The 14,488-nt window shown below is 41.3% G+C and overlaps 1 protein-coding gene across 2 annotated transcripts in view; it reads right to left on the reverse strand.

Moving 5' to 3' along the window:
- Window positions 1–637: 637 nt before the first annotated feature.
- Window positions 638–14,488, reverse strand: part of LOC123834066 (zinc finger protein 791-like) — a 37,436-nt gene continuing 23,585 nt past the window's right edge. For both annotated transcript variants that reach the window (XM_064570415.1, XM_064570418.1), the window contains 3 exons: window positions 5,442–5,568; window positions 5,199–5,259; window positions 638–4,584 (listed from right to left, as the gene is read on the reverse strand). In XM_064570415.1, coding sequence (XP_064426485.1) covers window positions 2,931–4,584; window positions 5,199–5,259; window positions 5,442–5,568 — 1,842 coding nt within the window. In that variant the 3' untranslated portion in view covers window positions 638–2,930. The remainder of the gene's footprint in view (window positions 4,585–5,198; window positions 5,260–5,441; window positions 5,569–14,488) is intronic.

The following is a 14,488-nucleotide window of genomic DNA, read 5'->3' on the forward strand; positions in this document are numbered from 1 at the left end:
TTTCAAGTATCTTTGTATGCCTTGTGATCTTATGTTGAAACCTGGGCATCTGAACTCCTTGCAGAATGGCTCCCTGCACAGAAAGACTTCCACTACCAGCCTAGCATGAAGACTTAAGGTATTCTTGGGCCTTTTCTGGGCTTGGGTCTCCCCTCGGTCTGTGGGTGTGCTTCCCCCCCCATTCCCCTGTATACATGCTCTTTTATTTTTTATTTATTTATTTTTAAAGATTTTTATTTATTGAGAGAGAGAATGATAGAGAGCGAGCATGAGAGGGAGGTCAGAGGGAGAAGCAGAGCTGAGCAGGGAGCCCGATGCAGGACTTGATCCTGGGACTCCAGGATCACAACCCGAGCTGAAGGCAGTCGCTTAACCGACTGAGCCACTCAGGCGCCCCTATTTTTTATTTTTTAAAAATTCTTTTTGGGCACCTGGGTGGCTCAGTCGGTTAAGCGACTGCCTTTGGCTCAGGTCATGATCCTGGAGTCCCGGCATCGAGTCCCGCATCGGGCTCCCTGCTCAGCAGGGAGTCTGCTTCTCCCTCTGACCCTCCTCCCTCTCGTGCTCCGTCTCTCATTCTTTCTCACAAATAAATAAATAAAATCTTTAAAAAAAAAAATTTTTTTACATGTCTGCTTTTCAATGTATTAATTTCTGTAGGAGTCTCACAAGTCCAAATCCTAGACCGTTTGAGCAAATTCACACTGATACAATCCATTTTTTAAAAAAATTTTACTTATTTTGGGGGCACCTGGGTGACTCGGTTAAGCATCTCACTTGGTTTTGGCTCAGGTCATGATCTTATGGGTCATGGGCTCAAAACCTGGGTCTGGCTCCACACTCAGCTGGGAGTCTGCTTGAAGAGTCTCTCCCTCTGCCCCTCTCCCCACTCATACGTGCTCTCTCTCTAAAATAAATCTTTTAAAAAAAGTAGTCTCTACACTCAATGTGGGGCTCAAGCTCACAACCCCAAGATCAAGAATCACATGATCCAACAACTGAGCCAGCCAGGTGCCCGATATCCATTGTTATTTATGGTTTGTGGTCATCTTTAATTACTACAATGCATTCTACCTCTCTCTTTTTGACTACAGATGTCATTCTGGTAGTCTTTGGAAAGAAGGCACTGACAAAACCATGATGCAAGTTTTTGGAATTAAGAATGATGAGACATTTGTTTAATTACAAAAATTATAACTACAGAATAAAAAAAATTGAAAAAATACTTTAACTTGTATGCACATAATATAGACTCAGAATGTAAAATGATGACAAAATTACCAGTTGACTTGAAAATCCACAATTGCAATGGCATGTTTTAATATATCCTATCAGGAAATGGAGAAAATAATATTTGTTAGTATACAACAGTTAATAAGACACCTTAAAAAACATGTACAGTAACATTGGTTTGATAAAAAAAATTGTAAATCACATACAAACAGAATTGAAAATGCACCGAAGAATTAGGTTCAGTTGTGAGTAGTTAGAAACACCCACAATCTGCCTGTAAGAGGAAGGTGCTTATTCTCACAAGAAAGGACTGGGTCACAGAAGTCACTGTACAATGCAGTAGAGAAACAAACCACCACATGGTTCCTTTTGACTGCATCACTGTAGCCGTGTTGGTGGAATGTGGAACCCACAGTCATTAGGAGTTTAGGAGAACAAGATGCTTACTACATGTAGTAGACCTTATACAAATACAATCCAGAGAAGAGGGAAGTCAGCACTTGAAAGAACATTCTCAACCATGATAGTCTAAATGTGTTGCCTGGTGGACACATGATGGCTTGCAGGAAAATCCAAATGGCATCGAACTTTGCTGTGGAATTTGTGGAGAATCTGTGGAAACCCACAGCTCTGAGAAAATGGAAGTCAAGTAGTTGGTGGTGGTACGGAAGATACTTTTGACTGGCAGGACAAAGAATCAGCAAAATGGGCTGGACGATGTATGCAAAACTCCTCTGGTCTTATCACTGCATGTACTGTGACTCCAAAAACGAAGGCCATCTTCCCTTCTGCCTTTCAAATCTCATGCAAGTGAGGCTATTAGTGAATTCTAACATGAAACTATAAAGAAAACAGATTCTAGAGAATTAGGTCAAAACATTACCCATGTTGACCTAACACATTCCAGGAGAGCCATCTCCAATTCTACATTTTTTTTTTTGTCTGATCACAGGTCTCTTAAAGTGTAATATCCAAATCACAGAAGAAATGACAAAGAGTAAAGGGAAAATATGTAAATAGCAATTCTAATGAGATAATACTCTATGATAAACTCTGCATACTTACAAATTTATGCCAACTATTTATTAGCCAGGAAAATAAGGCTCTTTTGATGAAAGAAAAAGAAACCTTTTCTCATATGAAAGGAGGAATATTTATAACAGATAAGGACTATCCAGTACCTGTGACATGAGGTCAATAGGAAAATCCCAACAAATACCAAAATGTCATTATTCCATGGCCCCTTCACTTACTGAACAGTTAAAAAATTATATAAAAATTAACCCTTCTATATATTAGAAATACACTTTAACTCACCCATAGATCCAACAGACTTCAAAATGGAAAGACAACATTTTATAAGCTGATTCAAGGAAAAACACTACCTACTAAGCTTATGTACTATTGCTTAAACAGTGCTTACAGAATTGTCTCAACTCAATGTTCAGCTGAAAAGCAATAACTGGAGTTAGTTGTCCATAGTCCAGAGACTGAGTTTCAGAATGAAATTCATTATTTTTAACTTTTGAAGCATTTCTTTCATGTAGTGAATTCTCTGGAGTATTATGCTTGATTTAATTTGTATCAGACTTTCCCCTATTACTTACATTTATAGCATTTCTCTCCAGTGGTGTTTTTACATGACTTCGTATTTGTTAAGATTGAAAACTCTCCTGTATTTTTCAGTTATAATTTACCTATCTACTGTGCATTCTCATCACATGTTTATGTAAGGATGTGGGCCAGTTGAAGGCTTTCCCACAATGTTTACATTCAAGGAGTTTCTCTCCAGTGTGAATTCTTTCATGGCTTCTAAATGAACTGGGTCGACTGAAGGCTTTCCCACATTCTTTACACTTATAGGGTTTCTCTCCAGTGTGCACTCTCATGTGTCCTCGAAAGGTTGTACGATAAATAAAAGCTTTCCCACATTCCTTACATTCATAGGGCTTCTCTCCAGTGTGAGTTCTTTCATGTACTTGAACATAACTTGAACAACTAAAGGCTTTACCACATATTTTACATTCATAGGGTTTCTCTCCTGTGTGAGTCCTTTCATGTATTCGAAATGAACTGGGACAATTGAAGGCTTTCCCACATTCCTTACATTTATAAGGTCCATCTCCAGTGTGGGTCATCATGTGTCTTCGAAAACTTGTGAGAGAAACAAATGCTTTCCCACATTCCTCACATTTATAGGGTTTCTCTCCAGTGTGAGTTCTTCCATGTATTTGCAAACCTAGAGGAGAACTGAAGGTTTTCCCACATTGTTTACATTCATAGGGTTTCTCTGCAGTGTGCGTCCTTTCATGTCTTCGAAAGGAAGTGGGACAACTGAGGGCTTTACCACATTGCTTACATATATAGGGTTTTTCTCCAGTGTGAGTTCTCACATGCACTTGGAAAGTGGTCAGCCAATGGAAGGCTTTTCCACATTCTTTACATTGATAAGGTTTCTCTCCAGTGTGAGTCCTTTCATGTGTTCGAAAGGAACTAGAACAACTAAAGGCTCTACCACATTGTTTACATTCATAGGGTTTTTCTCCAGTGTGAGATCTTTCATGTATTCGATATGAACTGGGACAACTGAATGCTTTCCCACATTCCTTACATTTATAAGGTCCAACTCCAGTATGCGTTATCATATGTCTTTGAAAGCTTCCAAGAGAAATGAAGGCTTTCCCACATTCCTTACAGTCATAGGGCTTCTCTCCAGTGTGAGTTCTTTCATGTTTTCGAAGAGAACTGGGACAACTGAAGGCTTTACCACACTTTTTACATTCATAGGGTTTCTCCCCTGTGTGAGTTCTTTCATGACTTCGAAAGGAACTGGGACAACTGAGGGCTTTACCACATTGCTTACACTGATAAGGCTTCTCTCCAGTGTGAGTTCTTTCATGTGTCTGAAAGGTTTGATGATATCTAAAGGCTTTTCCACATTGTTTACATTGATAGGGTTTCTCTCCAGTGTGAGTCCTTTCATGTTTTCGAACAGACTGGCGATATCTAAAGGATTTCCCACATTCTTTACATTTGTAAGATTTCTCTACACTGTGATTTCTTTCATGTTTTTGAAAAGGCTGGAGATAGCTGAAAGCTTTTCCACATTCTTTACATTTATAAGGCTTTTTTCCATATTCCTGATACTTGTATGGTTTAGGTGAAGTGTGAGATCTCTTATGCCTATTAAGGGACGAATGGCGCATGAAGACTTTTCCACACACACTGCACTCCCATGGTTTTACTTCAGTCGGAGTTTTCTTGTTCAGATTAAGATTTGGAATAGGGCTGAAGTTTCCTCCACATTGACTACCTTCTTTACTTTGACAGAGCCTCTCTACCATATGACTTCTGCAAAAAAAATCAGAAGGGTATTACTGATTTGTAATTTCCTATCTATCAGTAAATACTAGAATTACATTGTTACCATTTACAAATAGGAAAAGGGTAGGTTTTTCTGTCCTGTCTGAATTGTTTGAAAATGAATATTCTGGGGCGCCTGGGTGGCTCAGTTGGTTGGGCGACTGCCTTCGGCTCAGGTCATGATCCTGGAGTCCCGGGATCGAGTCCCGCATCGGGCTCCCTGCTCAGTGGGGAGTCTGCTTCTCCCTCTGACCCTCCCCACTCTCATGTGCTGTCTCTCATTCTCTCTCTCACAAATAAATAAATAAAATCTTAAAAAAAAAAAAAAAAAAGAAAGAAAATGAATATTCTGTAAGAGGGCTCAACTGTTAACTATTATATGAAAACAGTGATCGTCATATATGGAGTTTCTGAATAATATTTCCAAATGAACTATTCTGCAAATACTGCAGAGTTGTCACATTTAAGAAAATGCTTTTAGTGAAAATTTTCTAGGAAAAAATACATTTGAAGTTGGGCTGTCTTGTGACTGCTTGCTTTTAAATTTTTGTAACATACAAAGATTCCCTGGGACACTCCTTTCCATCGTGAATGCAACTCACCTTAGTTTTCTTCCCTGGTTTTTGTACTGATCTTCAATGTTATGGTCTTTCCATTTTTTCTCTACAATTAAAACCCAGAAAAAAACAATAAATTATAGAAGAATTATTACAAATCCATGATGAGTTCTGACCATGCCTGATTTACCAAAGTATTCCTTTTATCCATTCCAAATCAAAGAACACTGATGGGCAAGAAACACTCATCTTCTGATTGACAAGGTGAAAGTAAGGTGTCATCCTTACCTATTGAGGCCAGGTTCCTCAAGGTTTCCCGCATCACATCTCTGTAGAGTTTCTTCTGTGAAGGATCCAGCAGAGCCCATTCCTCCAGGGTAAAGTTTACAGCCACATCCTCAAAGGCCACTGGGTCCTAAAACATCCCACATATGTGTAGAGGAGGATGAATGAGACAGCACTAGAAATCTATAGTCAATTCATAAGAAGTTCACATGATTCTGTAATCTCAAAATATTCCATGACTTGGTCATCAGAATTCTCACTCTCGATATGTAATCATTTCCTCATAAATTTAGGAGCATCATGAACACACAAAAATTGTTTCTACTTTTTTACTAGTTTCACTTCAAGTCTCATTGCTCTCTAATGGTAGAGTCCCAAGCACATTAGAGAATGAAATAAATGATACACAAAGGAAAGAAACATTTCCATTTTAAGACCATCAATTCCTTGTGAGAAAAAAACCTCAGCTCCTTCCTTATTACACACCATTATCACACAGCACATGAAGCACAGGGTCACATCTTCATGAAGTTTTAATGAATAAAAACATAGTGAAACATTGGGAGCTTTTCTTTCTATTTCCACTGCCAAACATGTAAGGCTAGAGGGCCCATGGGAATCCAATTCATAACTAGGACCGGCTAGCCCTATTGTCCTGAAGTACTCCAGGCCATTAGTAGTAGTCAGATACATCTGGTATGAAATGAAAATATCTGGTAGAGAGCATTAATTTTAACTTGTCTATAAAAATATTTGTCAGAGATTCAGTTACTCCTTTCTATTTGTCCCATTTCCAAAGTTACTCAGAAATTACAGCTCAGGTATAAAAAAAGAAAGCATCACAACTTACAACTCCACAAAATCCCTATACTAATGAGTTTCAGAGCTGCTTCTCACCAGTTTTTAGCATATATACGCACATCTACTAGGATGATAAGATGCTAGAAGAGCTTTTCCTGGCAGAACCATTAACAGTGTACCTCAGGCCTTGCTGAGCTACAGGAACTGGAAAGAAGTTGCAATTTGCAAAGAGGTTCATTTGAAAGCTACAATGGTTTGATGGTGAATGCACCCATTGTTATAAAACACACAAAGGATTCAGCAGTGTTTTCCTCTAAAAGAACATAAAAACCTCCCTTCTCCAATTTCGGGAGGCAGTGATTTTCCACCAGCTGCCCTAGAGGCTGCCCTTCCATTTCTCTCACTTCTGTGCCCTCATGTGGGGCACAGAAGTACGACTTCCTAACCTCTGGGCACAGATATTCCTCAGCTAATTCATTCTCCCAAATGCTGGTTTCTGAAAAGATCATTAACCCACTGATGTCTACACGCAGGTGATAGAGGAAAGGCTCCTACACAGTAATTTGGATGGCAGAATTTGCCCATTTGGTTAAGAAAACAGAATAGGAAACCCACACTTCTCAGTAGATCCAATGAGCTCCTTGGGTTGGCTCTAATGACTCTTTCTGTAGTGGACCCGCAGCACTCGCTCGTAACAGTGTCCCACTAACTAGTGTGCAGAAGAGAGTGAACATTAAGCAGGCTTGAGACTGCTGATCCTTACAAATGCCTGCTCACAGTATTTGTCCTTCATTGGTATCTGGGAGCCAAGATGTAGGAGGGGCCCCACCAATGTGATGAGTGACTCAGTGTGCCTAAACTGTTTATACAAAGAATATGATATATTCCAAACTCTAGTTTCCTTCTGAGAGTCTGAACTTTCGTTACGCACAGCACAGGGTGCCTATGTGACCTAGGCATTGAGTCTCTAATGAGCTTCCCGGGAAGACAATATTTTACATGTGTTGTCACAACCTGTTGCTTGGGGGAATTGAACCCATCCTATGGATTACAATAGGAGATAACATCTCCTTGAAGCTTGCATCTGGTTTCCTCCAGAACAAATTTACATATATTTAAAGATTTGATTTATTTATTTGACAGAGAGAGAGACAGCGAGAGAGGGATCACAAGCAGGGGGAGTGGGAGAGGGAGAAACAGGCTTCCTGCTGAGCAGGGAGCCCGATGCGGGGCTTGATCCCAGGACCTTGGGATCATGACCTCAGCGGAAGGCAGACACTTAACGACTGAGCCATCAGGTGCCACTACTTATATATTTTTTTTAAAATTTATTTATTTTTAAGTAATCTCTATACCCAATGTGGGGCTCAAACTCACAACCCGGGATCAAGAGGCGCATTCTCTTCCAACTGAGCCAGCCAGGCACCCCACCGCCCAACAAATTTAATTAAATACTAAACAAGACTAACGAATGATATTTAATTATTCTAATAGAAAAAGATTTAAATTTTAAAAGGTTTTATGTATTTATTTGAAAAAGAGAGAGAGAGTGAGCACAAGCAGGGGGATCAGGAGGCAAAGGGAGAGGGAGAAGCAGGCTCCCCACTGAGCAGGGAGCCTGATGTTTGGGTCTTGATCCCAGGACTCTGGGATCATGACCTGAGCCGAAGGCAGCCGCTTAACCGACTGAGCCACCCAGGCACCCAAAAAGATTACAAAAAAATTTTTTTTTTAAGATTTTATTTATTTGTCAGAGACAGAGAAACAGAGAGCACAAGCAGGGGAAGAGGCAGGCAGAGGGAGAAGCAGGCTCCCTGCCAAGCAACGAGCCTGATGCGGGACTCGATCCTAGGACCCTGGGATCAGGGCCCAAGCCAAAGTCAGCCGCTTGACCGACTGAGCCACCCAAGCGTCCCAAGAATTAAATTTTTATTGCGTATCAAAGGAGAATGAAAAAAATGTGAAAATATGGTACATGTTCTTAGAAATAACTCAATTTCCCAAGATGTTTCCTCTCCCCAAATGTACTTTTACAAAATCCCATCAATCCCCAAAACAGACTTTTTCTGGGGTCAACAAAAACTATTCCTCCAAACCTAATATGAGGAACAAATGTCAAAAAAATGGTCAAGGTCTTCTAAAGGACAAACGGGTGGCTTGCCTAATATACATCAAAGATTTTCAAACTATGGCATTCCAGACAGCATACTATTAGCACAGAGAAAAACAGACCAAGGGAAAGGAAAATATCTTCCCTGGGCCAGCATTAAATACTGAAAGCTGGTCAAGGACAGATTGGGCATCGTAGAGCAGTGGCAGACATCAGAACCCCCCCCCCTTTTTTTTTTAAGATTTTATTTATTCATTTGAGAGAGAGAATGAGACAGAGAGAGAGAGAGCACGAGATGGGGGAGGGTCAGAGGGAGAAGCAGGCTCCCCGCCGAGCAGGGAGCCCGATGCGGGACTTGATCCAGGGACTCCAGGATCATGACCTGAGCCGAAGGCAGTCGCTCAACCAACTGAGCCACCCAGGCGCCCCAGAAACCCTTTTAATACGTGTGGCAAAGACAAACTGTTATCTAACTGGAAAAATACACTGTATTCACTTCTATTCCATGGAAAATAGCCAATTCATTGTAGATTTAAATGTGGAAGATAAAACTAGGACACTTGTAGAAGTCATAAATAAATGCTTCATTGATCCAAAAATGGGGAGAATTTTCTCAGATAAGGGAAAGAGTAAGACCTGAAACAAGAGACTGAACAATTCATAATCAAACTAAGGACATGAAAAAACAAGGGAGAAGAAAATATCTGTATTAACATGCAATATTAAAGAATTAGGGAGCGCCTGCGTGGCTCAGTTGGTTGAGCATCTGCCTTTGGCTCAGGTCATGATCGCAGGGTCCTGGGATCAAGCCCCGCATCGGGCTCCTTGCTCAGCAGGGAATATGCTTCTCCCTCTGCCTGCCGCTCCCCCTGCCCACGCTCTCTCTGTCAGATGGATAAATAAAATCTTAAAAAAAAATACTTTAAAAAATAGTGTGCAGAGTAAGACTGAACAGTTTAAAAATTAGAAAATAATCAAAACATGTATTTTTTAAAGATTTTACTATTTATTTGACAGAGAGAGGGAGCACAAGCAGGGGGAGTGGGAGAGGGAGGTTTCCCGTGGAGCAGGGAGCCCGATGCGGGGCTGGATCCCAGGACCCTGGGATCATGACCTGAACCGAAAGCAGACGTTTAACGACTGCTAGCCACCCAGGTGCCCCTAATCAAAACATATTTAACAGAAGATGGAAGACCACATATGAAAAAATGTCCATCTGAGGGCTCCACGCTCAGTGCAGAGTCTGGTTGGTATTCTCTCTACCTCTCCCTCTGCCCCTCTAGCTTGTGCCATCTCTCTCTAAAATAAATAAATCTTAAAAAAAAAAAAAAAGCCCATCTGCTAATAAGAAAAAAAAAAGACCAAGCACATTACATTTCATACTGATTAGGACAAAAATTAGTCAATTTAATAATGCCATGTGTTGATGACCAGTCAACAAATACATAAATCATGCACGAATGGAGGAAAGGTTAACTGGTATGCTTCATTGCCATTTCTTGTCAATTTGAACTTGATCATGATCTACAATTTTTCTCCAATGTCCAGAGAATTTATTGTGTATTTGCACTTGGAGTCTGATACAAGAATGAAAAGAGCTGTACTTTTTTTTTAATTTTTTTTAATTTTGAGCACAAGTGGGGAGGAGAGGGAGAAGCAGGCTCCCTGCAGAGCAAGGAGCCTGATGCAGGGCTCAATCCCAGGACCCCAGGATCATGACCTGAGCCAAAAGCAAATGCCCAACCGACTGAGCCACCCAGGCACCCAGGAGCTGTATTTTTAATGAGAGTAAAAATTAAATTTGAAAAAGCCCAAATACCATAACCATAGCAATGGATGAGTAACTTGGATGGCCTACATTTACAAGATACAAACATTTATGAAACATACTGTTGCAAAGAACCAACCAAAACACATTTTGAATGTAATTTCATTAATATTTATTTAGACAGAGCAAGAGAGCACAAGCAGGGGGAACAGTAGAGGGAGAGGAAGAAGCAGGCTCCCTGACAAGCAGGGAGCCCAATGTGGGTCTCGATCCCAGGACTCTGGGATCATGACCCGAGGCAAAGGCAGATGCCCAACCACCTAAGCCACCCAGGCACCCCTATATTCATTTATTTAAAGATAAAACTAAAAGAATACCATTTAGTGAAAAAAAAAAAAGACAGTAAAGGTTATGAAGAATAAAGAATTAAGACAGAGGTCATATAATACGGTGCAGGATGGAGAGAAGTCAGGTCAGGACCTCAGGAGACAAACAACTGCCCAATGCCCACTTATAAATCTTGATGATTACAAAGATGTTTATGTTGTTATTACCACAAAATCTTCTCAAAAAGCATTATGCATATCATTTTCTGAATACACTTGATGATAAAAATATAAGAATCAAGTTTGAAGGGGCGCCTGGGTGGCTCAGTTGGTTAAGAGACTGCCTTTGGCTCAGGTCATGATCCTGGAGTCCCTGGATCGAGTCCCGCATCGGGCTCCCTGCTGGGCAGGAAGTCTGCTTCTCCCTCTGACCCTCCCCCCTCTCATGTGCTCGCTCTCATTCTCTCTCTCTCAAATAAATAAATAAAATCTTAAAAAAAAAAAAAAAGAATCAACTTTGAACAAGTATGCAATTTTTATTTTTTATTTTTTGCCCTGTAATGTAGAAATCTGAATTCTAGTTCACAGATTTTTGGCAGCAAAAACTGGTAACAAGTATTTATTTTGAAAGAATTGGTTACAGACCTCTTATAAACAAAGGGTGACACGTACTGGTACGGAAAGATGTGAAGGATTTATCAATAGAATAATTAAGTAAAATGCATTGCAATATATACACCAGGTTACCTTTTCTGTAACTCTAATAGTCAACTGCAGAGGACGGTGGACTCCCACCTAAGATTTGATTCAGATGTCCAGACTGACAACACACACATGCCAACAGGGCATGAAAAGGTTTCTTCCATAATGCAAGAGGGCAGGGCAGGGCAGGCCTCTCAAACAGGTGAGAAATGCCCTGAGAGAGCAAGGAAAGGAGCCTGGTTGGGTTTTTTATTGGGATTTGGGGGTGGGCTAGGGTGAGACTACAGGGGCAGGGCCTTCAGTGAACTGAGTATCTTGCCAGAGCCAAAGCAGTGACGAGCCAGGCTGTCTTGTACAGAGGTGGAGCACAAGGGGAGGAAAGGAGGGATGAAGGCTGAAAGCTGTCAACAGACAAACCTCAAACAACTTCAGAGACTCCTGGTTTCCGGTCAAACATGTAAGGAGTTTAGATGCTGGTATTCCTGTCCTCATAAGAAAGAAAAAAACCAACACACTAAAATCAACAACTCTTCTTAGATCCATGAGAGAATTGAGGTCACAGGGAAACTATTATCTCCAAAGTCAGACAAAAAAGTAGCCATTTATTTTTTTAAAGATTTTATTTATTTATTTATTTATCTGACAGAAAGAGACACAGTGAAAGAGGGAACACAAGCAGGGGGAGTGGGAGAGGGAGAAGCAGGCTTCCTGCCGAGCAGGAAGCCTGATGTGGGGCTCGATCCCAGGACCCCGGGATCATGACCTGAGCCGAAGGCAGACACTTAACGACTGAGCCACCCAGGCGCCCCGAAAAAGTAGCCATTTAAAAATATGTCCAGAATATTCTGTTCTTAACAAGGCCTGTCCTTTCAAAATGTGTTTTACGAGAGCATGACTGACTGGGATTTTCTTGGAGTCTGACTGACCCGAGGAGGTGGACAGAGAAACACTTGGGACAGTGACAGGATTTTCCCTTCCTGACATAAAGCACGTGGCGGTTTCTCTAACGCCACCTGCTCCGACTCTGACTCACCCATTATGTGTCTGGTAGTTCAGCTCAATACTTACACTATCCAGACTCAGCATCTTTCACAGATCGAGCACTCACTACAACAAAACTGCCCCACTTCAGATGCCAGCCATAAAGGGGGTGCCTTGTCTATTTCCACCCAGCTGCCTACAAATCCACAGATGCCTTTGAAACCCCCTGAGGTTTGACAATTTGTTAAAACAACTCTGAGAACTCAAGAAAGCACTTGACTTAACAATTATTGGTTTATGACAAGAGATACAACCTAGGAACAGTCCAATGGAAGAGATACGTAGGGACTGCAAATAATAGAATGAGATATAGCCAGACATTTATTACAATGGCTAAATTCAAGACATTGAGAAAAAAATAACACATAATAGTGAAGATGTGGGGCAACAGGAGCCCTCATTCATTGCTGATGGGAATGGAAAATTTATGTCGACCTTGGAAGATGGGCAGTTTCTTAAACAACTAAATCCAGCAATCACCATCCTTCCTATTACCCCAAATGAGCTGCAAACTCATAAAGAAATTTCATAAAGAAACCCGCACACAAATGTTTATAAGAGCTTTATTCATGATTGCCAAGATTTACAGGTACCCAAGATATCCTCCAACAGGTGAATAGAAAAACAGGGCGCCTGGGTGGCTCAGTTGGTTGAGCGGCTGCCTTCAGCTCAGGTCATGATCCTGGAGTCCCTGGATCGAGTCCTGAATCGGGCTCCCTGCTCGGCGGGGAGTCTGCTTCTCTCTCTGACCCTAACCCCTCTCATGTACTCGCTCTCATTCTCGCTCTCTCAAATAAATAAATAAATCTTTAAAAAAAAAAATCACTGGAACCTCCATATGATGAAATATTATTCAGTGATAACAGGAAATGAGGTATCAAGCCAAAAAGACATGGAATAACCTCAAAATCATATTGCTAAGTGAAAGCAGAGACTATGACAAGGCTACACACTATATGATTCCAAGCATAGTTCTGGAAAGCACAAAACTATGAGAGAGTAAACGAGCTAGAGTTGCCAGAGATTTGGGGATGGGAAGGAGGAATGAAAACAGATGGGATGACAGGGAATGTTTAGGGAAGTGGAAGTATACTACCTGATACAGAAATGATAGACACACATCATTTTATGTTGCCAAAGCTCAGAGACTGTATAACACAGAGTCTGGCTATTGTAAACCAAGGACTTTATTGCATCAATATTGGCTCATTGACTATAACAACTGTACCACAGTGATGCAAAATATAAAAAATAGGGCAAACTATATGAAGCGGGGGGGGTTATGTGGGATCTCTGTATTTTTTTTTTTTTAAGTTTTTTTTTTTATTCACCTGAGAGAGAGAGAGAATGCGCACATACCCGTGCACACGAGTGGGGGCAGGGGCAGAGGGAGAAGGAGAAGCAGGGTCCCAGCTGAGCAGGGAGTCCCATGCGGGGCTCAATCCCAGGACCCTGGGATCATGACCTGAGCTGAAGGCAGACGCTGAACTGACTGAGCCACCCAGGCACCCCCTCTCTGTACTTTGTGATTAAGTTTTCTGTAAACCTAAAACTGCTGTAAAGAAGTTCATCAGAAAAAAAAGAGGAAGACAAATGCATTAATATTCATCCCTGATGACTGACAACTGAAAAAGGCCACTGTTCATTCAATTGATTTGAATTTATTCAATAACCTATTATGGCACCCTATGAGGTCTAAACCCTGAGACGTGGGAGAGCAGAAATTTCCACTGAATGTCTTCTTGAGAGCTCACCACTGTTATGTCCTGAGAAGTGAAATGAATGCCTTCATCACTCTCAGTAGTGTCTGGAACTCTGAAGTGGACACGGAGTGTCCAGGCAAGGACTTACATTGAGACCTTAGTACATGTGGGGATAAATGTTACCTTGATTTATATGCTGGAGATATCTGTGAGGCCGGAGAGTCCCAGAATTCTTTTACCATGAAGGAGCATCTCAGAGACAATCACCCAAGAGTCTATGAACATAGCTGAGGCCATTGCTGGTCAGTGCTAAGATGACTGACTGATGGCATACAGTTTGGGCTCTAGGGCCACTTCTTGCATCAGATGCCTGTGGACGACTTAAGGCCATCACGGGCAACCCCAGGAAGCACGAGAGGAGATCACTGAAGCCTCTATTGTGAAACAGTGTTGGAGGGCACTCACAGGTGTGCCTGCTGCGCGGCAATTTGACCAGAGTCCAGAGCCTTCCTGTTTTGTTGGTGAATGGGGTTCTTATTCAGAGTGGGCCATTTTACAAGTAACAGCATCGATGGGCTCAAGTAAAACTTTAAGAAAGG

This window comes from Mirounga angustirostris, unplaced genomic scaffold (assembly GCF_029215605.1).
Source record: "Mirounga angustirostris isolate CCGP_5_RB_7025 unplaced genomic scaffold, mMirAng1.0.hap1 SCAF_1, whole genome shotgun sequence".
Taxonomy (NCBI): Eukaryota; Metazoa; Chordata; class Mammalia; order Carnivora; family Phocidae; genus Mirounga; species Mirounga angustirostris.